A 25978-nucleotide genomic window follows, 5' to 3' on the forward strand; every position below is an offset into this window, starting at 1 on the left:
AGCATGCTCACCTCGGTCAGTTATTCTGGATTTGCCGCTGGCTCTGATGTTTCTGCAGTGGTTAAACATTTGTTTTAAGTAAATCTAACTGGCAGTCTTTGGTCTCATTAACCTGTTATTTGTTCCAAAGCAAATAGATTTGCCTGACGGTAAAATCTCATCATGTTATATTTTATGTAACTTTAATGCTATTATCAGAGTACTCCCTTTGTACTATTGAATGAATTGCCTAGCAACTTTTATGATGGCTGTTGTTGTTATTTTTTATTTATGAATATTTATTAAATATTACTGTTCAATAAATAGTATTTTCTATAAATAATAGTAGTATTTAATTAAAAATTTTTGTATTGGGAAGTGGTGTGTGTTCGTGATTGTTACAATTAGTTACATTATCCACCATTAGATGGTGACAAGGGATTGTCTTTATGAGTGAGTCAGCAGTAAAGACTTTTATATTGAAAGAGACTGAAACAGGCTTATAAAAAACCAAATTATTTTTACTTTCAACAACAGCTTGTAAGATGCAATCAACAAATGCACTGATCTGTGCTGTCATTGAAAATCAGATGAAAGGATAGTACGACAAATATATTGCTTTCCTCAGCAGACTAATGTTTTATTGTGAATATGAGACTGAGCTGAAGAATGAATGCTGTATCAGATGCAGGTAATCACACTAGCTCAGTCGATCTCTCTCTCTCTTAATACTCTACATAATGCAGTGAGTGTGTAATGCAGTAATACAATAAGCTTTCAACTAAGCAACTCAGCTTAGTTTCTTCATTACTAAATTGAAGTTTTGGAATTAGTAAAAGAGGCTTGGGCTCAGCTGTTAAACTGTCAACATGAGATTTGAATCCATGGTGGAAGAAGTAGTTCTATGGCCAAATCACAGCCGTCCTGATATACAGCCATATTGCACAGGTACTTGTGTGTTATTGCACACACACACACACACACACACACACACACACACACACACACATATATATATATATATATATATATATATATATATATATATACAGAGAGAGAAAGAGAGAGAGAGAGAGAGACCACATGTTTTTGAATTGTTGTACATTTATATAATTTCTCCACAGATACTTGAAAGAAAGCCGTAATTGGAAAGAGAAAAGCATGGTATTTCTGTCCAAATTTACCAGTGAAACTGTTTGGTACTTGATGGCTAGAGAGAACTGCTGAGTGTCTGTAATTGTCTTGTGTCTGCATGTATGCAGCCATCTAAAGGTTATTCTGTTAGGACACATAGAGCCTTGGCATTCAGAAATAGCCTATTTTGCCCACTGAACAGATGAGACTAGGGCCCGTTCGCTCATTCCAAGCTGACATTGGGAGTTTGGCCTTGGTTGCCAGTTTGCAACCTGTCCAGTTTACCCTTGCCCTGTCCCGCATGCCAGCCAGCGCCTTGGTGCCAGAAATGGAAAGACTTCACCTCTCTAATTTGCCCTCACTGCAGCTGCCAAACACACTCGGAGGCAGATTTAACCATTGGGCAAAAATAGGCGACCGCCTTGAACTCCCTAAAATATATTTTTTTTTTATATGAGATGCGCATTCTGCATAGATGCACAAATGGTTGCTGTGGTGTTCATTACCATCTACATTGAACGTGCTTCTTGTACCAAAAAATGATCCCTTTGATTTCTGCGATGCAGAAAACATGGACGGAATTCCTGAATCCATTCCTAAAAAAATGTATAATGTGGATATAATGTGGATAGTCATGTAGGATAGTCAATCCTCAGTCATGTAAATGTATAATTTCCTTCTGTTCTTTTTAAATTTGTAATAAAAAATTTTTTTAAATAGTTTCGAATTTTAACAACCTTGCATTGTGTGGACAATTGCTTAGTGCAAACTAAGCAACATACTCACACTCCACAGGAAATCAGAGAGGGAGAGAGAAAAAATTAAATAAACATGAATGCTGGAACGCAAGAGACTTAATATATGAGAATATGAGTTGTGTTAGATTGGAACTAACTTTATTCCTTTTTTATTAAAATTGTATATATTTTATGCTATTGTGTTTTTTGTTTTGTAAAATTGCTTGTGTTCTTCAAAATTTTAACAAAAAGTGTTTTTCTTATTAAGTAAATACTAATGTTTTCTTCATTGTACAAAACTACCAAGTCGCAATGTTTGCAACAGCTGCAACAACACTGACAGACAATCAGATTATGGTGTTGATTGGCGCACAAAACTGTTTCTGACAAAGGCTTCAGGACAAAATTACTATGTTACGCAAACAAAACCACAGAGGGAGAAGTGGTGGATGTAATGAAGGGAAATAGAATGATAGCTTTAATATGAGCCGACCTCATCCTATTACTGTAAGCAGCCCCACCTCTCATTACCGCATCTGTCTGGCAGCGGTAACCAGAACTCTTGGTCTGCACTAAGTGCATTGAGTTCTGCCAAATATGCAGACAATAAATAGACTCAAATGCTGAAACCAGCAAAGGTCTTTAGCAGGTAAACCAGATAGGAGTACGCAGGAAATAAACTGAATGCAAGCTGACCGGGAATGGGCGCGCTGGCACAGAGCATTGCCTGGAAACCCACCAGACATTGTCTAGACGACCCTCGACCTAACCTAATTTAGGATAACTGATGGTACCTGATGATCAGGGTCATTAGGGTTGACATAATCTCTGAGCAACACAACAATAAACAATCCTGCCTCCCTCCCTCTCATACCATCACCACCTGTGACCCACTGCTTTGTGCCTTTGCATGTCCAGTGAATTCAAAATCAATAAATAAAAGTACACTACTGTTGGTAAGTTTAGGTTGGAAAGATGCTCATGAAGGCTGCTATTTAAAAAATAATAATAATAATAATAATAATATAAAGATTAGATAGATTTTTACATATTACATTACATTACATTAAATATTATTCCAATTTAGAAGAAAACTGTTTTCTATTTTAATATATTTAAAAATGCAATTTATTTCTGTAACAGCAAAGCTGAATTTTCAGCAGCCATTACTCCAGCCTCATAATCCTTCAGAAATCATTCAAATATGTTTATTTGCACACCAAGAAACATAATTTCTTATAATCAATGTTGAAAGCAGTTGTGCTGCATAATATGTTTTGGGAAAATATTTTTTTCAGGATTGTTTGGTGAAATTTCGAAAGAAGAACATTCATTTGAAAGATGTATTTGTAACAAAGTCTTTACTGTTGACCAGTTGTTAAAATGTGTTAAAATGTTTTTTTTTTTTTTTTGCTGAATAAAACTATCAGTTCATTTTAAAGAAAGAAAGAAAGAAAGAAAGAAAAAGACCCAAGCTTTTGAATACTTGTATATATACTTTAAGTGAATGGTGACCGAGTCTGTCATTCTGCCTAAAACTACTGTATATGAATAATAATAAATAGTCATAAAATGTTTGGTGGACTGTCCCTTTAAGAATAAATATGTTACATGAAGAATATTTGTTGACTTTTAATTTAAATATCTATGATGGGCAAATCAGCTATAGCGGGTCTATGGCGACTATAGCCCTGGCCCTGAGGTGGTAAAATATGATTTCTTAAAAGCTCAGCTGTAATGAAATGGTAAAAATAAATTCTGATATTGTCTGGTACGTACTCTTTTCTGAGAAAGAGCCAAACGCTAAAGCATTATGTGATTTGTCTTGTGTATGCGAAAGTGTGTGTAAGGTTTATTGATATATGGATTGGAAATAGAAGTGACGGCTGTGTGTTTGTAACCTCTGCCGGGACAGGAAACTGTCAGCCTCAGGCTGCTGTGTCTCATCCACTGTGATGGGATGGTGAGCACTGGACTTCCTGTGTCGAGCCAGCAACACTCCGTTGCTCTGCCGTCACCCGTCCTCCCAGATTATCTAATCTCATTACTGCTCTTAATGGAGGCAAGCAAGGATGACAAATCAGATTAGGCCATCGATTCACGTCTGCTGTTTTCTGAATGAAGAGGAAAGGAGGGAAAAGCTTTGCTGAGAAAAGAACTCGAGGAGAGACTGTTCTCAGTTCCCAAATGTTCTCTAGCTATGTGTGGCAGTATTATTATTAAAAGACATAAATTACAGATTATGTGGCTTGCTGTTATTTTAGCTAAAATTGACCCAAACTGAACATTCTGTCTTCATTTACTCATATCATTCCAAACCTGTGACTTTCATTCTTCTGAGAAAAAAACAAAACAAAATTCAACCGTTTTTATCAATGCAATAACCAAGGGTTCAAATCAACATTAAATCCTTTTATACTTTACAGTATAAACAAAAATAAGATAGTATAAAAAATGTTTTTTTAGAACTTTATAATAAGACTTCATTTGTTAACATTAGTTAACTAATCAGACAAGAATACTAGTAAAACATGTATTAATCTTAATGTTAATATCATCATTTACTAATATATTATTAAAATCTAAATTTGTTAATATTTATATATGTTAATATTATTTAATGGACTTGAGATAACATGAACTAACAATGAACAGTTGCATCTGTATTGACTAAAGTTTACATAGTTTAATAAATACTTTAGCAAATATCTTGCTTATTGTTAGTTAATGTTAGTTAATGCATTAACTAATGAATGACTAATGATTAATGATTAAAAAAATTACAACTTTTTTTAATGGTTTTAGTTAACATTAATAACCCTGCCTAGAACACCCTAGCAACCACATAGGAACACCATGGCACCCTTAAACAGAGTTTATGGCCTCACTATGCTGCACAGGAACACACACAGATCTAAATATAACAATTCAGTGCTCGTGGCAGGCTGCTGGGTGGCTTTGTATTAGTGAAGGACTTGTACATCTGGCTCCCCAAAGTGCTTCTCAGAAATGTTAAGTGCCTGGCATGTCAAAACAAATATGTTTTTGATGAACTTAATGAGAAGACGATGCCGAGGTACCTTGAACTGTAGAACCAAAGCAATATTTTTCCTTATACTCCTGTTCAAACAATGGCTCACTCATGTGCATTTATAAGAGAAAGAGAGAAGAGAGCGGGAGATTTGACAGTTAAGTAGCTTCAGGGCCCGTGGATCTGGTTTCTTGATGTGGTTTTGTGTTCTTTTGTATTTAACACATGAAAGGTGAGCAGCTTCTTATTTGCATATATAGTTTTCCAGCCTGTGAGACAAAACTGATTTATTTGTATCCAGTCGTTATTTTCTTAGGAAATAAAGCAAAGCTGGTCCAAACATATTAAGACATTTTTACAAAGCCAAACGTGATTCGTTAAGTGGAGTTGTGTCTATTAACCATTATACAACAAATACAATATATTTGACATAAATTAGGAATGCATGTCACATAGCATTATACATTTTATTTTTACATCTACATTTAGTAATTTAGCAGATGCTTTTATCCAAAGCTACTTACAAATGAGGACAATGGAAGACATCAAAAACAACAAAAGAGCATTGATATACAAGCGCTATGACTAACAAGTCTTTTGTATGCAAACATAAATGCCTTGAATTTTATGCGAGCAACTATTGTTAGCCAGTGCGAATTGTTAAATAGAGGTGTGACATGTATTCTTTTCGGCTCATTAAAAATTAAACTTGATGCGTGTTCTGGATTAATTGTAAAGGTTTGATAGAACTGGCTGGAAGACCTGCCAAGAGAGCATTGCAATAGTCCAGCCTGGACAGAACAAGAGCTTGAACAAGGAGTTGTGCAGCATGTTCAGAAAGAAAGGGCCTGATCTTAATGTAGAATAAAGCAAATCTGCAGGACCAGTCATCTGATCATCAATCATAACTCATAGGTTTCTGGCTGTTTTTGAAGGAGTTATGATTAATGTGCCTAACTTGATGGTGAAATTGTGATGAAACGATGGGTTTGCTGGAACCACAAGCAGTTCTGTCCTGGCAAGGTTGAGTTGAAGGTGATGGTCCTTCATCCAGTACGAAATGTCTGTTAGACAAGCTGAGATGTGAGTAGCTACCATCAGATCATCAGGATGGAATGAGAGGTAGAGTTGAGTGTCAGCAGCATAGCAGTGGTATGAAAAGCCAAGCTAATGATGCCATGTAGACAGAGAAGAGAAGTGATCCAGGAACTGAGCCCTGAGGCACCCCAATTGTAGTTAGACTTGGATACCTCACCTCTCCAAGATACTTCGAAAGACATATCTGATAGGGTTTACAGGAGGATCTGGTGGTTAACCACGTCAAAAGCAGCGGATAGATCAAGCAAAATAAGTATTGAAGATTTGGATTCCGCTCATGCCAGTCTTAGCGCTTCAACAACTGAGAGCAAGGCAGTCTCAGTTGAATGTCCACTTCTGAAGCCAGATTGGTTGCTGTCAAGGAGGTTGTTCTGTGTGAGAAAGGCAGAGACTTGGTTGAACACAGCTCGTTCAAGTGTTTTTGCAATGAAAGGAAGAAGGGAAACTGGTCTGTAGTTCTCTAAAATAGATGGGTTGAGGGTGGGTTTCTTAAGTAGTGGAGTTAACCGACCCTGTTTAAATGATAAGGGAAAAACACCAGTGTGGAAGGATATGTTAATGATGTGAGTGGGTGCAGGTACAGCTGCAGGAGAAATGGCTTGAAGGAGATGGAATAGGATCAAGCGGACAAGTATGATGATTAGAAAGGATGAATTTGGAGACTTTTGCCTCAGAGAGTGAAGAGAAGGATGTGAATGAATGTATGTTTGCTGGTGAGATGTGCTTGATGGATTGTGGTGTGGAAAATTGTGCACTGATATTTTTAATTTTATTAATGAAAAACTTGACAAAGTTGGCAGCTATTAGAGATGAAGTAGGAGGGGCAGGAGGAGGACAAAGGAGCGAAGAAAATGTTTAAAAAATCATGCGAGACGAATTGTTAATTTTATTATGGTAGTATGTCCTTTTAGCAGTGGAGACATTAGCAGAGAAGGAAGAGAGGAGTGACTGATACAGATTAAGGTCAGTAAATGTTTAAAATGTTAGCATCAAAAGATGCTAACATTTTAGGGGAAAGAAGGGAAGATGAAACCATTGTAGATAGCCAGGAGGGTAAGCGTGAATGTAGGTTATGTCAAAAGATGACATGTGGAGGGGTAAGTGATGTGTCAGGGACCATGTTGAGATTAAGAGCAAGGAGGAAGTTATCCGAGGTGTGCAGTGGAGTAACCAGTACATGATCAGTGTTGCAGTGCCGTGTGTAAATAAGGTCCAGTTGGTTGCTTGCTTGCTTGAGATCAAAAGAGGCAAGCAGAATGTGTAAGTCTACTGCCTAAGGTTTATCTAGGTGGATGCAGGTAACAGTAACTGAATGAGATTCAAAGGAGCTGCTGATACCCAAAGATGGTAAAGGATTACATTTCCAATCATTAGAGATGAGCAGACGAGTACCTCCACCTCTTCCAGTCAAATGGGGGGAGTGGGAAAAGTAGAAATTATTATTGTTAGTGCTGCAGGTGTAGCAGTGTTCTCTGGTTTGATCCAGGTCTCTTTCATGGCCATGAGATTAAGCTTTGAATGACTAGTAACAGAATTAATGAAATCGGCTTTGTTTACAGCAGACTGGCAATTCCAGAGACCAATAGAAAAAGAAAGTAGTGCATTAGCAGATATAGGCAAAGTGTGCAGGTTATTAAGAATGTGCTGCCTACATTGTGTGGTTTGCGAGTGGTAATCATAGTAGTAATCTGGAAACACATATGGTTATAAAAAATAAAACAGAAGTGAAACAAGTAGTAGGAAAAAGGATTAATCAAAACAATACTTATATCTTATAAAATATTTTTACATTTATATTCAGTTTGCCATTTGTAACGATAAAAACTTCACAACTATGGGTAGAAGGAGGCGGGAACCGGCGGACAATCAAAATGAAACTTTAATGCTCAAAATAAACATAAAACAGATAAAAAAATAAATAAAAAAAGCAAACACAAATAAAGTCCAGGCCTGGTGCTCTCTCGTCCGTCACTGTTGTCGCTCCAGTTTAATATCCTCCGTGGGACTCGAGACTGGTGGGTCGAGCGGCCTCGCTCCTGTTCCCATGTCTCTCGGGCCCGCCCCACTCGTCACACCACTATCTAACACTTACTTGAGATTATTTGAAAACAATAACAATTTCATAACACTTTAAATGTATTTTCTGTAGCAAATCTTAAAATTAATAACTATTTTAATACCATAAATAGTGGTGTGATACCTACATTCATTTAAAATGATTGATTTTAGTCCTTAGTGTTGTATTTTAAAAACAAAATAAAATGTTAATATTGGTAATTTTTTTAACGTCAATAACATGAAAATAATAATTATTTTGGATGATATTTCTATCTGGCTTCTGCAGCTAATTGTTTTTTTCCTGGAGTTGTTTTTAAATTATGTTTATATATATATATATATATATATATATATATATATATATATATATATATATATATATATATATATATATATATATATATATATATATATATATATATATATATATATATAATTTTTTTTTTTCACTCCGTTATACTTTAATGTGCTTAAGAAAGTTCAGCTAAAGTTTGGGAGCGATGTTTTCATTCATAGCTCTAAAAATCCCCTGACACAACAGCTTCCTGAACCTTGAATATTCCAGCTTCATTTGCATACATTTTGCATCTCTCCTGCCTACATCGCCTTTTCGGGGAGCATGAATCTTTCAGTGCCTCAAATCTCCTCAAAATATGTCATCAGTCTCCAACACCGGCCTGTTTATTTGCTCCTTTAATTACTAGGAATGTAATTAATTATGTAAATATTTCTGTTTTCTCAGGATATTGAGTGGGGCACAAGATAAATGCCGGTAGCGAGAGAACTGTTGACATATCCACTCATTAAACAATACAATAAAGACTGCCTCAAGTACCCATCCCTGCTTGTTTGTTAGCTCGTGTCCGAGATTTAATTGATGTTCCCTGGCACCACTCTCATTCAGACAGCTATTGCTCAAAGGTTAACAAAAGTTCAGTCTAAACTTCTCAAATTGTTGGAGCTCAAGTAAAAATACTGATTTTCCGAAGGTGTTGGAATGTGGATGCTAAAAAAGATTAAAAAAAAAAACTTCTATATTGGTCCATATGGGCCTGCATCAACAAACTCAACCCATCTTCTGAAAGTATGAGAATGACAAACCTTGCTGTTTATTGGCTTGGGTCTATAACCGCTGAGAGCTATCAATGGTAATCTATTAGACAGTGACTTTTTGAAGAGTGCTTTGGAGAGCTATTATCCTTGATGTGTCAAGATATTGCTTGGTAAAAGAGATGGAGAAAAAAGTATATACTGTATATATATATATATATATATATATATATATATATAACAGTAGCAGCCATTTTAGCAATCCTAGGGCTGAAGATTGACGTTGTAGTTATCAACAGACACGTTATTTGGCCAAAGAATAGCCAATTTATTTATTTTGTTTGGAATGAGTCAATAGTGGTGGCAAATGTTCAGAGCTCAAAGTGGAAGGGTGAGGTACAAATAAAAGGAGAATGATGTTTTGATTCGGTGAAGCATCTGTGGCTAACCTCAGCTTTCAGTTAGTATCAGGTGGCTGCTGAGGATAATATGTGGAATCAACTTATTTTCCTTCAGAAAAGGCTCTTTTTGATGTACATTTGGCTTTTTGCATTTTGATATACTACTGTACTACCTTTCAAATGCTTTTAGTGGCAGACAAGACTTTCAACCGGACTATGAAAAAACGTGATAGTATAATTTGTGTGGCTTTAGGATACATAAAATGCTAGCTATGTAATTTCCACCACTTTTTCATCACATAATGGTATTAAACACAATACACAGGTATTGAGATGTGGTGGAAATTTTAAAGATAGAATTCTGTCAACAGAAAAATAAAATGAAATTGACTTTTTTTTAAGAGAAAGTATTTTAGATGAAAGCAAAAACAAATCCTGAATCTTTCAGAAGGATGTCCAACTGGCAGACCTAATAAATATAATAGCAGAATACGGTTAAAATTCAGGAATAGATTCATAGAGAATACCTCTGCATGCCAACACTGTGATATAAGCCTGATGTTTTTCAATGGTCATGTCCCACATTGTTCTTTTACAAGCACCCAGTCCCGGGGAATAATACAAACTTTTTCTCAAGTCATTCTTTCCATCTCTCTCCACTTCTTTTGCAGAACTTAATCATTTATTCCATGACCTGGATTTCCGAGACAAACCTTTCCCGCCGGTGTCTCCTGTTAAGATATGTGTATTAGAAGGATCAACCACATTCCTATTTGATCAAAGGCCATGACTGGCTTCAGATTTGTTCACCGGTGAGAAGAAACCATGCAGGCAGGGAACAATAGGATGCAGTAGACTTCCAAGGGTGTCAGAATTAATTTGCTTGGGAAATGGTAAGTTGAGGCTGATTTGCACTTGCTGCATATCCAGCAGGACTCATGGGAGATGTCATTTTCTCTCATGGTGAAAACCAAAGATAGGTTCAAACGAAGATCGGTCTTTTTGACTGTGGCATGGAGATTCAAAACATACAGTAGTTGTGGGATAAATTCTGTCTAAAAACTACACCTAGAAATATGGCACCTCAAAAGCACCGAAATAAAACACACATGCATTTTAACTCACACGTGTTCAGTGAGTGACTGTATAAACTGTATAGAAAGAGAGAACCACAGCAACAAGGCAGTTTATCTTTTGTGATAAATTCCCATGTTTATCTCCAGAGACACCCAGCACATGCGGACAAATCAACCCATTTTTCACTCTCCTGCTATCCTTTTCTGTCTTTCCCTTATTTTCTCCGCCATTGATTTTTGCTCCAACTCATCTTTGGTTTTGCTGTATTTTTTTTCTGAGAGAGAGAAAGATAATTCATATCTTACTAATGAATAAATTCAAGCCTCATTCAAAGTTGCTTTATAAATAACTTTTTGAACCATTCTCTGTTGTTCCATCATCTATTGATACATCAGACCTCTTTCCATTTTAAATAGGGAAAACATAATTTTTTGTCAGTGCCATGGTATAGTACACCCAGAAATAAAAATTAGCTGAAAACTTACTCATCCTCAGGTCAAGTTTTGAGAAGTTTGGCATTATTTCTCTTGTTCACCAATAGATTCTCTGTAGTGAATGGGTGCTGTCAGAATGAGATTCCAAACAGTTGATAAAAATAAGTAATCGGCAAGACTTCTTCAACAAATTCTTCATTAAGAAGCTTTTAACTTAAAACTGTCTATATCAGTCCTTTATCCATAATATTGCTTTCTCCAGTGAAAAAGTTATCTTGTCTGAATCAGGAGAGAAATATGCACAGATCAAGCACTATTTACAAGCAAACACAGGCCAGTTCGAAAGAAATATGTCAGTGGATTTTTTATTGAGATGACAACAGGGCATGGACTTTTTCTCTGTAGGAAGTGTTATTGAGGATTATGGATGCATATTTAGATCGGAAGTGATTTAAAGTTAAAAATGCTGGTATTGAGGTATTTGTTTCTTACAAACGTGCAACTTTTCACTTCACAAGACATTATTTGATGGATTGGAGTAGTGTGGATTAAATGTGGATAATCGTGATGCTTTTATCAGATGTTTAGACTCATTCTGACGGCACCCATTCACTGCAGAGGACCCACTGGTGAGCAAGTGATGTAATGCTGAATTTCTCCAAATCTGTTCTGATGAAGAAATAAACTTATCTTAGATGACTTGAGGGTATGTAAATTCTCAACAAAACTATTGCTTTAATGACTTTCAAGAACTTAAACCATAGTAAAATTTATGGTATTGATTTGGTTGCCCTTTTATAAAAATTAAATAAATAAACATCGTATGATCTCGTGATGACAAGATTAAAAAAAATACTTGCATTAAATTTCATATCCTGTTTAGCCAGGTAAATTATAAACAGCAGTGGATTTTTATTGATATCCTATCACTGACACTGTGTGTGCAGATACAAAGAAACCAAAAGCCATGCTTTCCCTGCTTTTCGGATAAAAATCACAAATGTCTCGTGACAACACAATCAAACACACAGTGACAGTCTGTGCCCCTGTCCATCTCTTTAATCCACCGTCACTATGAGAGTAAAGTCTTTCTAGGGTGATATTTGAGGAGAGCAATGGTTGTTGGCTAGTAGCCGTAAGTCCTCTTTGGTAAAGGATATAACTGGGATTATGTCTGGATCTTGCTGCCTTTAGAACAGGGAGATGAATTCTCCTAGTTTGAGGATCTCCAAATGTGGCCGCCGGGATCATGCTAATATTTATGATTACTTAGCTGAGGTTCTTATCTGCAAACTGCCACACGGCACACAGAATAATTCTGTTCAACTGCAATATCTCACAATCAACTTTTTTTTTCTTTACAGGAGAAAAAAATAACACTATTTGGCCGGTAGCCTTAGCACTTAGCAGAAAACCTATGAGGGTTATTTTTTTTTTAGATGGGGGGGTGGGGGCGGGTGTTGAACATTGCATGATGATGATTGAGTGACAGGTGAAGGACTAATTATTAGCCTGGTTTTGGAGGGAAATTACATAAGCATTCACAACATACAATTTTTATTTATCTTTTTATTTTTTTTGCCTTAACTTTTACACAAACTATATAATTTATGCAATGTATCAATATTTAAATAAATGTAACTAATATTAACTTTGAAATTTAAATGTTATGTTTACTACACAGTAAAATGAAATACTTCAGTTCAGCATCAATCTCCGCCATTCATCTTTACTTCTATCTTTGATGTAAGCATTGGCATCGGGAGCCAAAAACTATATAAGGGAAGTCGAGGCCTAATAGTTAGAGAGTTGGACTCCCAATCGAAAGGTTGTGAGTTCGAGTCCCAGGCCGACAGTAATTGTGGGTGGGGGGAGTGCATGTACAGTTCTCGCTCCACCTTCAATACGATGACTTAGGTGCCCTTGTACCTGCTTCCAGTACCTGGTTTAAGGACCATTGCAACCCTGTTCTTTATTGGCATGCAAACTCTCCTGACCTTAACCCCATAGAAAATCTATGGGATATTGTGAAGAGGAAGATGTGATATGCCAGACCCAACAATGCAGAAGGGCTGAAAGCCACTATCCGAGCAACCTGGGCTCTCATTACTCCTGTGCTACAGACTGATTGACCCCATGCCACTCCACATTGCTGCATTAATTCAGGCCTTTCATTTTTGTACTTTTCAGTTGGCCAAGATTTCTAAAAATCCTTTCTTTGTATTTGTATCTCTTAAGTAATATGCTGATTTTCTGAAATATTGAATCTTGGATTTCCCGAGTTGTCTGACCAAGAAAAATTAAAAGAAATAAACAACTGAAATATATCAGTCTGTGTGTAATGAATGAATATAATATACAATTTTCACTTTTTGAATGGAATTAGCGAAATAAATCAACTTTTTTGATGATATTCTAATTCTATGACCAGCACCTGTGTGTGTGTGTGTGTGTGTGTGTGTGTGTGTGTGCTATATATATACAGTACAGACCAAAAGTTTGGACTCACCTTCTCATTCAAAGAGTTTTCTTTATTTTCATGAGTATGAAAATTGTAGATTCACACTGAAGGCATCAAAGCTATGAATTAACAAATGTGGAATTATATATGGAATTATATACATAACAAAAAAGTGTGAAACAACTGAAAAGATGTCATATTATAGATTCTTCAAAGTAGCCACCTTTTACTTTGATTACTGCTTTGCACACTCTTGGCATTCTCTTGATGAGCTTCAAGAGGTAGTCACCTGAAATGTCTTCCAACAGTCTTGAAGGAGGATATATATATATATATATATATATATATATATATATATATATATATATATATATATATATATATATATATATATATATATATATGTATACTGTATGTATGTATGTATGTATATATACTGAATCTACTGCTTGGAACAAAGAAATTTGCTTTTTTTTAAGAAAACAAATGTCCTAATGGATTTTTTTTTGTTTTTTGTATTTTTGAGTCAAATACACACAGTGCTACCAGTGCAGTCCTACTCCTGAATGAATAATTTGAACCTGACCTTTTTAGTAAATCAAAAACATACCAGTGTAGTTGAATTCCCGAATGAATGACTCTGAGTTTTTTTAAACAATCAAACACAGTTTACAATTACTGGAACCATCCATTACTGGAACCATTGTTCACATAACTCAAAATTATATTTCTGACTCCAATTCAAGGCTGTCCCTGTCAAGTCCCTTGCTCATTTCTTTTGTTTTCATATACGCACATCCACTTTCACATACAGTAAATACAGAATCTGGAGGCTTCAGGTCCCGTTGAATGCCAGTGTGCTACAACACATTGACCTTCAAAATGTCTCTTTGGTTCTGCTGGTAATTAGAACAACCACACTCATTAACTGGTGACTGTCAGCATCCTGTGATGTTGACAGTTTACCCAAGAAGTTTTGCATACCAGTGTGAGCTAACATGGTTACTCATAGAGAACATCAAAGTGCTCTACAGAACAGATGGGTTGTGTATGCGAAAACAAAAATTAAATAATTACCCACAGTTCCCTTCTTGGCTTCAGACCAGGCCCTTTCAGTTGCGTCTCATTAAAATGTCAAAACATAGAGACTCTTTACAACCTATCTCATCTTTACAGCAGGGACAAACAACAGGTTAAAATGATAGCAGTCCCCGGTGTCCATTTAAAATAGTTTGCAGTCATTCTCCCTGGTGCAGTGTCTCTTACAGTGCCACATTAACACCTTCTCAGCTCACTGATTCCAGAGCTTCTTTTTGGGGGGGGAATAAAACACTTAGTACAGCACAACTGGGATTAACCCCCCTGATCCTTTCTGGCTGTAAGTGGTGAGTGTGTGTGAGTTCGTCCCCTGAGAATGTCGAGTGATTACACACATATTACAGTGAGCGAGCTCCCATGTCACATTAAAATAGAGCTTGCTTCTAAAAGTGTCTTTAGCCACTTTCCTTCCAACCCTCACTCCCTCCCTCTTTCTCCCCCTTCCTTTGTTTTTTTTTACCCGAATGAAAAGGTCAAGTGACTGTTTTTTTTGCCTCTCTGCACCTTTCTTTCTTTATGTATTTTTTTTTTTTTATCTAAGGGCCAGAGCTATAGTATAGAGTGCTTTGAGGTAGCCTAGCATGAAATTGTAATGCCATGATAAACAATAGGTGCAAGCTTCACCATTACATAGATGCAGAGTGTGGGTTTTGTGTAGTGTGTGTACCCTGCAATCATGTGTGTGCAAATGCACACATGAAATTGATTCTGTGGCGAATGAACAGTGTTTTTTTTGCATGTTATTGTGAGTAAAAAAAACAAAAAAAAAAACAAGGAAAATTATAAAGATATTTTTAAACTGTATTTTAATATGCAAATTAAAAACAATAATGCCTCCCTGTTCAATGTGAACTCATTAATTTTCAAAGTGAGGTGGTGACTTCAGGCGAAATGAGCTACAGGTGACAAGATGTTGGCATGTCCAGAGATGCGACAAAGTCACTTTATGCAAATGTGCAATGAATACCAATGAGAATGAAGACAATGGAACTCGTGTCTCGTGGCAGCTTTTGTGCTTGAGTGTCAGCAAGATGCAATAGATGTTAATGTTTACAGTGAGCAATTTCCTGAATTTATATGACACAGTATGTCTCTGATTACGTGTATATATATATATATATATATGTATATACCAAATGTTTGGACACACCTTCTCATTCAATTGTTTTCTTTATTTTCATGAATATGAAAATTGTAGATTCACACTGAAGGAATCAAAACTATGAATTAACACATGTGGAATTATATATGGAATTATATACATAACAAAGAAAGTGGCCAGGTCATCTGGCGCAGCACCCCATCACTCTCCTTCTTGGTCAAATAGTCCTTGATGCCTTCAGTGTGACTCTACAATTTTCATGGTCATGAAAATAAAGAAAACTCTCTCTCTCTCTCTCTCTCTCTCTCTCTCTCTCTATATATATATATATATATATATATATATTTAAGGGAAGTCGTGGCTAGAGAGAACTGGTTAGAGAACCGGACTCACAATTGAAGGGTTGTGAGTTTGAGTCTCGGGCCTGCAGTAATTGTGGGTGGGGGGAGTGTATGTACAGTGCTCTCTCCACCCTCAGTACCACGACTTAGGTGGTAGCAAGGCATCGAACCCCCAACTGCTCCCCGGGCGCTGCAGCATAAATGGCTGCCCACTGCTCCGGGTGTGTGTTCACAGTGTGTGTGTGTGTGTGTTCACTGCTCTGTGTGTGTGCACTTTGGATGGGTTAAATGCAGAGCACGAATTCTGAGTATGGGTCACCATACTTGGCTCAATGTCACGTCACGTCACATACCCTGGTGTACTCTATTAGCATAGAAACTGAATTGTGTAATTCCTGTGTCCGACATAAACAGAATTGCAGTCTGGCAGTCAGATTGAGCGAGACATGACAAAACTGACTCATGCAGTTGTGTGTTTTTGGTGTTAGCAATTTTGTGAGCTTTCACATCACTGTACAGTAGGATTGACACCTATTGAGTGGTTGAACTAGGTATTCCAGTACAAATTCAAAATATTGCAGTGTTTTTTTCACTTGACCCCTCCTCCTTGACACACACGTTAAATTGCCAGATTGAAATGAAATATGCAGTGTTTTCAAACAATTGGCAACCCAGGATGTCGAAATACAATTGGGTAAACTGACAGTGGGTGGGTTTCACAAACAAAAACAAAGACCAACATTTCACCCAGAACGCACATTTTCTAAGGAGAATAACTGACTGTAGCATTGTTTTTCAGATGAACTAGTATGTTAATTTAGCATGTTTCTGCAATATCTGCAAACATATTATGGTATTTTTTATGCTTTAGTAAAGTCAAAATCTTACATACAGCATCTTTAATCTTATAATAATACAATTTATATAAATAAAACCATTAAAATGAACTCTTAATACCAGGATAACATTCAGATATAAAATAATCTGAAAGTAATCCTATAGTATTTACAGCTTTTTCTCATTTCGCCTTTTACTGAATAAAAATAAATAAATACATGCAGTGTGATCAGTTGCCGCTTGTAATGTGAGCTGAAGATAACAAATTTCATCTTTTTCAACACCGTCTCCATTCAACGGGGAGAACTCTGTGCTGTGGAATTTTATCAGGCGTGATTTGATTGGCCCGCCGCTAATCCCCCTTCTCTGCGAACTCATATTCCATTGGACATTGTCACTGTCAATCAGGCTCTCTGTGCCCGCCCATCCGTGGCGCCAAATAAGGCACATAGTACCGCTGTATGTGTCAGTAGTCCGGACGGCTCCGTCTCATCCGTACTGTGAGTCAAGCGTGCTCGGTTGCGACATGACCAGAGCCTCGCAGACCTCGTCATTCAAATATGGAGCAGTTTAAAGCGATCATTTCGGTTCTTTGGATATTATTGCTCAACAGAAACGAAGAGTGCAGTGCAGAGGAAGGTATGTGTCTTTATAATTGTTAAGACGCCAGGTAAATTGTTTACCTAACTACATTGCGTGAAGTGTCTAGAGGAAGTAAGTTATAACTCTCACTTCAGGTGTGCTTTCATATTACGGCGCTGTAAAGTTAATAAACATATACAGAAAGGACCGGGTCACTAATGCTTTTGCATTATGAGAAGATTTGATTAAAACTGAAATCGAAATGTCAATCGATGAGCTTGTAAAAACAATGATTTAAAGGAATCCGCTAGGACGCTGTTGACAGGCTGGAACATTTTTTTTTTAATTATTAATAAAATAAGTAATCATGGTTAATTGTATGAGCTGTTTTATATTTATAATTTTATGTTTCGAATTGGTTAGTTAAAACAAGGAAATCGCAATAAATTGTGGTTGTTTGTGGTTGTGTATTGTTTCATAACAAAATTGTCAATATAAACAGTTTTTAAGTGAGGAGATTAAAACGACAAGATACAAATAATTGAGAATAAAAAAAGATAATTAATCAATCATATATGTACATATGTTTTTAGGATTATATATATATCTTTCTGAAAATGTAAATGTATTTTTTTCTGTGTTGTCATAATCTGATAATTTTTTTGTTATGCCAATTTTCTTTTTCTTGTATTCGTTATTCATTGTCATGCCATTTTGATCTCCTTATTATAATGCTACAAAAGCAAATTTCAATAAATTCCGGCTGTTATACTGGATTCACAATGTGCTTAGCTTTTCTGACTGTGCTGCTCCTGGTGGGATTGCTTGACAGTAATGAAAGCTTCAACAGTTTTGATTCCAGGCTGTCGCATTAGGCTCAGGTGAGGTCAACTAAGCTTCCTAATGAGTGGCATGGCACAGAGAGGGAAAGAACAAATAATAGCTGCTTCCCTTCAGGCTATTTGGCTTTGCTGAAGAAGCCCAGCTGAGCCAAGCTGCTCTCTCTCTCTTCCCCTGCTTGCACTCTCGTACGTAATGCTCTCATATGCACATGGCTGAACTCTGCCAGCACCCATCCGTCCTCTGCTGGAATGCTGGTTGACTGGATTAGAATCGTTGCCTTAATGAATGTTTTGACAGCGATTAATTGCTGTGAAAGCGATGTGTTCTGAAAGGCCTTGTGTGGCTGCGGTGATATGGAGGTTTTCTGATTGAGCTGAATATGTTCCCACTGTACGGAAAACCTCTTTGTTCACAATTACATCCCAATCCTGCTGTGTCGGTTCTCTTTGTATTCAGTCCCACTGTATTCTCTCTGTATTTGGTCACTGACAGGTGGGATTCAGACAGGGTGAGAGCTCTTTGTTGGCGCAAATTATACAAAGTGCTAACCTAAGTGTGAAAATTGTCATCATTTTATGTCCCCTATTGTAATTTCCAGACTTGTATGCAATGATATAACATAGCATATATATGTCTATTATTATATGGTTTTGGAGTAAGCAAGATACAAGGATGCATTCAACTGATCAAAAGTAACATTGAAGACATTTGTAATGTTACAAAAAATACTTTGTATATCTATAAATATATTATTTGTTCATATATTATTTTGGTTATTTTGAACTTTCTATTCATCAAAGAATCATCTAAAAAAAGTTTTCAATTAAATGTTAAGCAGCACAAATGTTTTCAACATTGATAATAATAAGTTTATTATTATCAATAAATAAGTTTCTTGATCACCAAATTAGCATATTTAGAATGATTTCTGAGGGATCCTGTGACACCGAAGTAATGGCTCCTTTAAATGCAGCTGTGTGTTCATCACATTCACATTTTAAAGTCTGTTATAATAGAAAACAGTTATTTTAAATTGTAATAATATTTCACAATACTGTTATTAAATAAATGCAGCTTTGGTGAGGATAAGACAAACAAAACAAAAACAAACAAACAAAAACACTTTCACCATTACCACCCCAAACGTTTGAATGGTATTATATGCGGTGATATATATATCTCTCATATGACAAAAGCTGCATAAGCATTCTTTCAGGCTTGCTGAATCCATCTCTCCTAGAATGAGGTGGAGGCCCCTCATTCCTGACCCTTCAGCTTTAACACACCTTGGCATCTCATTCTGGGCTTATTTACTGCTTTTTAGTGGGCTTGTGGTCGTTGTGGTGGCACTTTCAGGCATGTGCCGGTTGAATCTGCCATGCTGGTCATGCTGTTCCTGTGCCGTTTAGGTACTCTGTCAGGGTGCAATTCAGACCATGTGAGGGCACTTACCTAAGAAAGCTTTTTATGCCTGTCATCTCTGTGCTGGGTTCCATCAACAGACTATGCCAATTGAACTCTGTTCGTTCTCTCTCTGAATGGCATTACACTCTCTTCGTTGGCAGAAGTGTAAAATCTGGACTTGGGCCCTGAATGTGTGAACAATGTGGCAACATTCAGCTTCATTTATTGATTCAAACAAACACCAGGAAATTCATACCAGTGCATTTATTAAAAGCATGATTTTTAGTCCTGGCTAATGGTGAATGGTTAGACCGGTCGGATATCTGTGCTGGCTGTGCCTGTACTTGTTGTTGAAGGTGGCAGCTGGACTGTGCATGCAAGGTTAGAGTGATTTGTGAGTTTGGCAGGCGTAATAGTGACATCCAGGAGTTTATTTAGTGGACCGATGTGATGTGTGGACTCACAATGAGCAAGAAAGAAAGTGAAGCAGTGAGGGCTGGAGACAGGAGATGGCTGTGCCCGAAAGTAGAAAAATGCTTTTTTGTAGGAAGTGTATGGAGGAGGAAAGGTGAGCGGTTTCTGAATTTAATGTTTGCGCAACATCCTTGCTCTATTTTAGCAGCCTCACTGCCTTCTATGGCAGCATAACTGAAACATATCCTTATCATAAGTGATTGATCTGGAGTGCTCTATATAGGCAATGACTTGTGCGTTATACAAATAGTGTAATGGAAGACTTACTAAAAATGTATTATAATGCAGGCAATGTGAGACTGAGATTAATGACACAATACTTTAATTGGTGTGAAATAAATGTTTAGAATAGTAAAATAGTCTATTTTTTAAGTTTTAAATGACTGAGAAACTGTTTTTATTTAGAATTTACTTATGCAGTGCAATGCTGTCCTTAAATTTGGCCAGAAGAAAGTATTATTGCAGGGTTTTCACATCACATTTTCCTTACTTAATTATTGTAGCCAAAAGAATTCACAATAACATATCAAAATATCCATAGAAACTTAAAAAAATGCTAATTTAAGCTAATTTCATATTTAATAATAATAATAATGCTTAATTTATATAGCGCCTTACCAAGCTCAAGGACGCTGAACATGGTACACCAAAGCAACAGATATTAATTTACAAAGAAACATTTTCATTGGACATTTGCTCAATTCAGTTACAAATAATGCCATTGCATATAATACAGATTATGTAGTAAAGACATAGAAATAGAAAACAAAACGGACAAATACACAATGTAAATTAGTGATAGTGTTGGTTAAACAAATAAGTTTTAAGCTTTGATTTGAATTCAGTGAAAGAAGTGACTGTTCTGAGTGCCAGGGGAAGTGAATTCCAAATAGGGCTGTGCAATATGGACAAAAAAAACCTATCACGATTTTTTTATCAATTTTGCGATTTCGATTTTAATTACGATTTTGACACACACATGCATGCTTTACAGTCATAAATGCATTCAGTATAAATTTGAAACATATTTCCAAAAGAAAACCAATGAGAGCTTTATCAAAAAGTAACAGTAGGAGTAACAGCAGCAGTCTTGAGTGAGACAGGAACAGTGAAATGAAAGACATGTTGATGAGGTGTGAGATTGGGGCAGAAATAACAGGGATACAGTGTTTCAGGAAAAAAGTAGGGTCTAGTCGGCTTGAAGAGGAATTACATTTCTGTATTACATCAGCAATTAGAGATGGGTTTGTTGGGGTAAAGATAGTCAATGATTGGTAGACTGAGTTTGGTCAAAATTAGAAATAGTCGGTTCCTCATCATAAGTCCGACATAAAACATCCAACTTTTCCTGAAAGTTATTTAATTATATGAACTATATAAATTTATTTTTTCAATTTTCATTCACATTATATTTACATTCAAAATAGTGTATGGAGGAGAAGAATGAGTTTGTAATCATAACTGTAAGAGAATTTAATGCAGACTTTTCAGGCCCAGATATGTAAAAGTAAACAAATGTAAAATAACATGCATATTTCACTGTGTAAATTAAAGATCAATCCTTGTTGAGGTAAGAAAAGCTATTCAGTCAAGAGAACTTAGTCATTTCCTTGTCTTTTGTGCTATATGGATGAATGCACACACACACACACACACACACACAAATCTTCAAACAGTGTGTGCAACTTCTCAACGCTGATTCTTAGCTTGAAAAGGCTTAAAAATGCACAAATGAGTTTAGTTTAAACTCAGAGAGTGTGTGCTCATCATGTCTCACCTGCGGGTGCATTTTCAACACCTGGAAGATGAAGGTGTTAGTGACTGGTATACTAGTGTGCATAAAACATTCCGTATTGTTTGTCCATGTGTTTTGATGATCGTAGTTGTAATGTGGGAAGCCAGTAGGTCTGTTTTACGTGATGTTATTTAAAAAAAAAAAACATATTCTAAATGCATTTTCATATTTGAGATGAGGGGTCAACCTCAAGTGGGCCAGGATTCTGGGGGTCGAGGGTTGGGGCGGACCACGGTACGTATTGAGTAAAACACTATGTAAGCACTATGTAACAATATGTAAGCTATTGTGCCTTCTAAAAATCTAAACTTTTAAATATTTATATGCTTAAAATTTATATGTTTGACTCATCCCTTTTCTTAAAGCGAACTTATGGAAAATCCATTTTTACATGGTGTTTGGACTAGAGATTGTACTTTTCTTGGCCGATTACGATTTTCAGATCTTGTTTTTTGTTAGTGTGATCTGTCGATACAGATTTTTGCTGATTCTGATTTTTTATTTATTTATATAAGCTATAATTTACAGCATAGACAACAAATAGCTACTTTTCTTCAACGCAAAGTTTTATTTTCATAAAAAAAAACGATTAGTAAAAAGTCAGTAATAAAATAAGAACAAATAAAAAAACATTGCAAACATCAGCACAAATAAATGCAATCGAAAAAAAGGGAGCTATGAAACTAATTTATTAGGTTAAGTAAATTTTTATTCAGGTAATGTAAATACTACAAAAATGTAAGTAATCAAATGTAAATTTGATCAGTCAGCACGTACAGTCAGCACGGCCTGCAGAGATCTCGTATGACCTAGATAGTCTGCGGATGGAGGGCCTACACGAGACAGGCAAGCACATGTCCTAGACTCCACAAATGTCCCAGCACCAAGTCAGCCAATGCAGCGGTCTGAACCAAAGATGCCAGCCTTCCAGCAGGGGAAAGACATCGAAAACTATCTTCGGCGGTTCGAGCGGTTGGCCAGGACCTGGGGGTGGCCTGAGGAGGAGTGGAGCTTTCGACTTGTCCCGTTGCTGACAGGGCAGGCACTGGAGGCATACTTAGCGATGGATGAGGAGAAGGCGGAGGTGTATGCTGATCTAAGAGAGGCACTGATGGAGAAATTTAACATCTCACCAGAAACTTACCGCCAGTGCTTCCGAGTGTCCTCTGTTCTAGCGGGAGAGTCCCCAACAGAAACTTACCATCGCTTGAGGAATCTGTATCGACGATGGATACGGCCCGAGGAGCATACTAAAGAGGAGATTGGTGAGGCTATTATCCTGGAGCAGCTTCTTCGTGTACTCCCGTATGATACTCGCACATGGGTACGGGAGCATGAGCCGATGACAGGCCTGGCGGCAGCAAAGCTGGCTCTACAGTACCTGAATGCTCACAGGGGAGGCCTGCGCACTCAACCACCTAGAGGTACTGTACGTTCTGTTTCTGATCGCTCTGGGGCTGAAGCTGAGAAAAGTCGTGCTGATCGTATAGACCATGCACAAGGACAAAAATCATCTGCGGGCAAGGGACTAATTTATTTTTTTATTGCCAACAGCCCGGACACAAAGCATCAGTGTGTCCTGTGCGAAAAGCAAAATTGACTGGATTTTGTTATGTTCCCAGAGAGGAAGACAATGTTAGAGACTCTGTAGAGGAGAGTCAAAATATGTGTAAGGTGTCCGTTAAATTATGTGAACACTACCGCTCTTCAATGTGTACATGGGGATGTAAATCAGTACCCTAGAGCTGAAGTCATTGTTGAGGTGTATGATCAATTGTACTTGTTAAATGTTGCCATAGTTGATAACCTACCAGCTGATATGATTTTGGGTCAAGACTTACCAGTACTAAATGATCTGTTACAAACCACCAAAGACTCTGAAACTGTTACTCCCTCTGCCACTGTTGAAGTGTCATGTCCTGTTGTCACCCGGGCACAAGCCAAGGCAGGTCTGCAGCCACTGCCGGACTTGGACAGTAGTCTGTTGCAGGGCGGCACAAAGGGCCCTAGGAAGTCAGATGGTCTGGTGGAGCGTTTTAATCAAACCCTTAAGAACAGGTTACGTAAGTTTATTGCAGACACAGGGACGGGATTGTGACAAGTGGCTGCCTTTTGTGCTTTTTGCCTACAGAGAAGTACCTCAAGCCTCAACTGGGTTCTCACCATTCAAACTACTCTATGGATGGCAAGTGCAGGGACCATTGGACCTACTGAGAAGAGGGTGGGAAGACCCTGCATCCAGAACTGAGGAGAAAGGCATAGTGCAGTATGTTCTAGAGATGAGAGATCGACTTGAGCGGTATAGGGAGCTGGCCAAAGAGAACCTGCAAGAGGCACAAAAAGCTCAAAAACGATGGTATGACCAGCATGCAAGACTTCGACAGTTCCAGCCGGGGCAGAAAGTTCTACTCCTATTGCCAACATCATCGAATAAGCTGTTGGCCAAGTGGCAAGGGCAATATACCATGGTCCGCAAGATGGGGCCAGTGACCTATGAGATCCACCACCCTGACAAAGGGAAAGTTAAACAAACTTACCACATAAACCTGTTGAAGGAGTGGAGAGAGTCGACCGGTAAGGCAACAGAGACGTCACTTCTTGTACGGAAGGTGGAGGATGTGGAGGATGAAGGTTCAGAGGCAGAAGCTCAGAGACAGACGTCAGTGGTGAGCTTGGATCACCTAGATGACGTGAAAAAGGAAGAGCTACAGCAGCTGGTGAACCAAGTTCCTGCTTTGTTCCCCCAGAGACCTGGTCGGACTGAAATGTGTCAACACACCATACACCTGACCAACCCAGCACCCTCAAGACAGCGGCCTTACCGTGTTCCTGAAAGGTTGGTGTAACCTCTAAAGGAAGAGATCAAGATGATGAAGGAACTAGGAGTAATAGAGCCCTCGGTGAGTGAATGGAGTAGTCCCATGGTCATCGTACCAAAGAAGGATGGGACACTGCGTGTCTGCATCGACTTTCGTAGGCTGAATGCGCAATCCAATGTCTACCCAATGCCTGGATCCAGTTTATCACCACCTTGGATCTGTGCAAGGGCTACTGGCAGGTGCCCCTCGATCCAGCCTCCAGACCATACACAGCGTTCCGGACCCCACTGGGGTTATACCAGTTTACTGTCCTTCCGTTTGGCCTGCATGGGGCACCTGCCACATTCCAGAGGTTAATGGATCGAGTCCTTCAGGGCTGCGAGGAATGGTCTTCTGCTTATTTGGACGATGTGGTGATCCACAGTAACTCCTGGCCTGAGCATCTTCAGCATGTGCGACAAACCTTGGAGAAGATACAAGCAGCTGGCTTGACACTGAATGTAAATAAATGTGAGTGGGCACGTCAAGAAGCTGGATACCTTGGATACCACCTAGGCAATGGCCAGCTGCGACCACAGGTGGACAAGGTGGAGGCAATTCGGCGGAGCCCAAGACCCAGAACAAAGAAGGAGATGAGGTCTTTCCTAGGGTTAGTGGGCTGATACAGAAGATTTGTGCCAAACTTTGCCTCAATTGCAGTACCCTTGACGGACTTACTGAGTAAGTCAGTAAGCAATCCAGTTCCTTGGACTGAGGATTGTGAGACAGCATTCAACACTCTGAAATAAAATATGTGTTCCAGCCCAGTCCTACAGAGTCCAGATTTCTCAAAACGGTTCCTTGTACAAGTGGATGCTTCAGCGACAGGAATTGGTGCAGTGTTGGCACAAGGAAGTTCAGGAGAAGAAAAGCCAGTTGTTTACCTTAGTCGCAAGCTGTTGCCCAGGGAAACCCGATACTCTACGATAGAGAAGGAATGTCTTGCCATCAAGTGGGCCCTTGACAGCTTACAGTACTACCTCCTTGGACGAGAATTCGATCTGGAAACTGACCACAGAGCATTGACCTGGATCCAGTCGATGAAAGACCATAATGCCAGAGTCCTTGCAACCGTACAACTTCAAGATACGACATCGACCTGTCAAACAAAATGTTGTCGCCGACTACCTGTCCCGGTTCCCAGTCAGTGCGTCGCTTGGAGAGGGGGGAGGTAATGTGACAAA

The 25978-nt window shown here is 37.9% G+C and overlaps 1 protein-coding gene across 2 annotated transcripts in view; it reads left to right on the forward strand.

Moving 5' to 3' along the window:
- Positions 1–17320: 17320 nt before the first annotated feature.
- Positions 17321–25978, forward strand: part of LOC113062315 (ephrin type-A receptor 7) — a 128199-nt gene continuing 119541 nt past the window's right edge. For both annotated transcript variants that reach the window (XM_026232074.1, XM_026232075.1), the window contains exon 1: positions 17321–17477. In XM_026232074.1, the coding sequence (XP_026087859.1) occupies positions 17399–17477 (79 nt within the window). In that variant the 5' untranslated portion in view covers positions 17321–17398. The remainder of the gene's footprint in view (positions 17478–25978) is intronic.

This window comes from Carassius auratus, chromosome 44 (assembly GCF_003368295.1).
Source record: "Carassius auratus strain Wakin chromosome 44, ASM336829v1, whole genome shotgun sequence".
Lineage (NCBI taxonomy): Eukaryota > Metazoa > Chordata > Actinopteri > Cypriniformes > Cyprinidae > Carassius > Carassius auratus.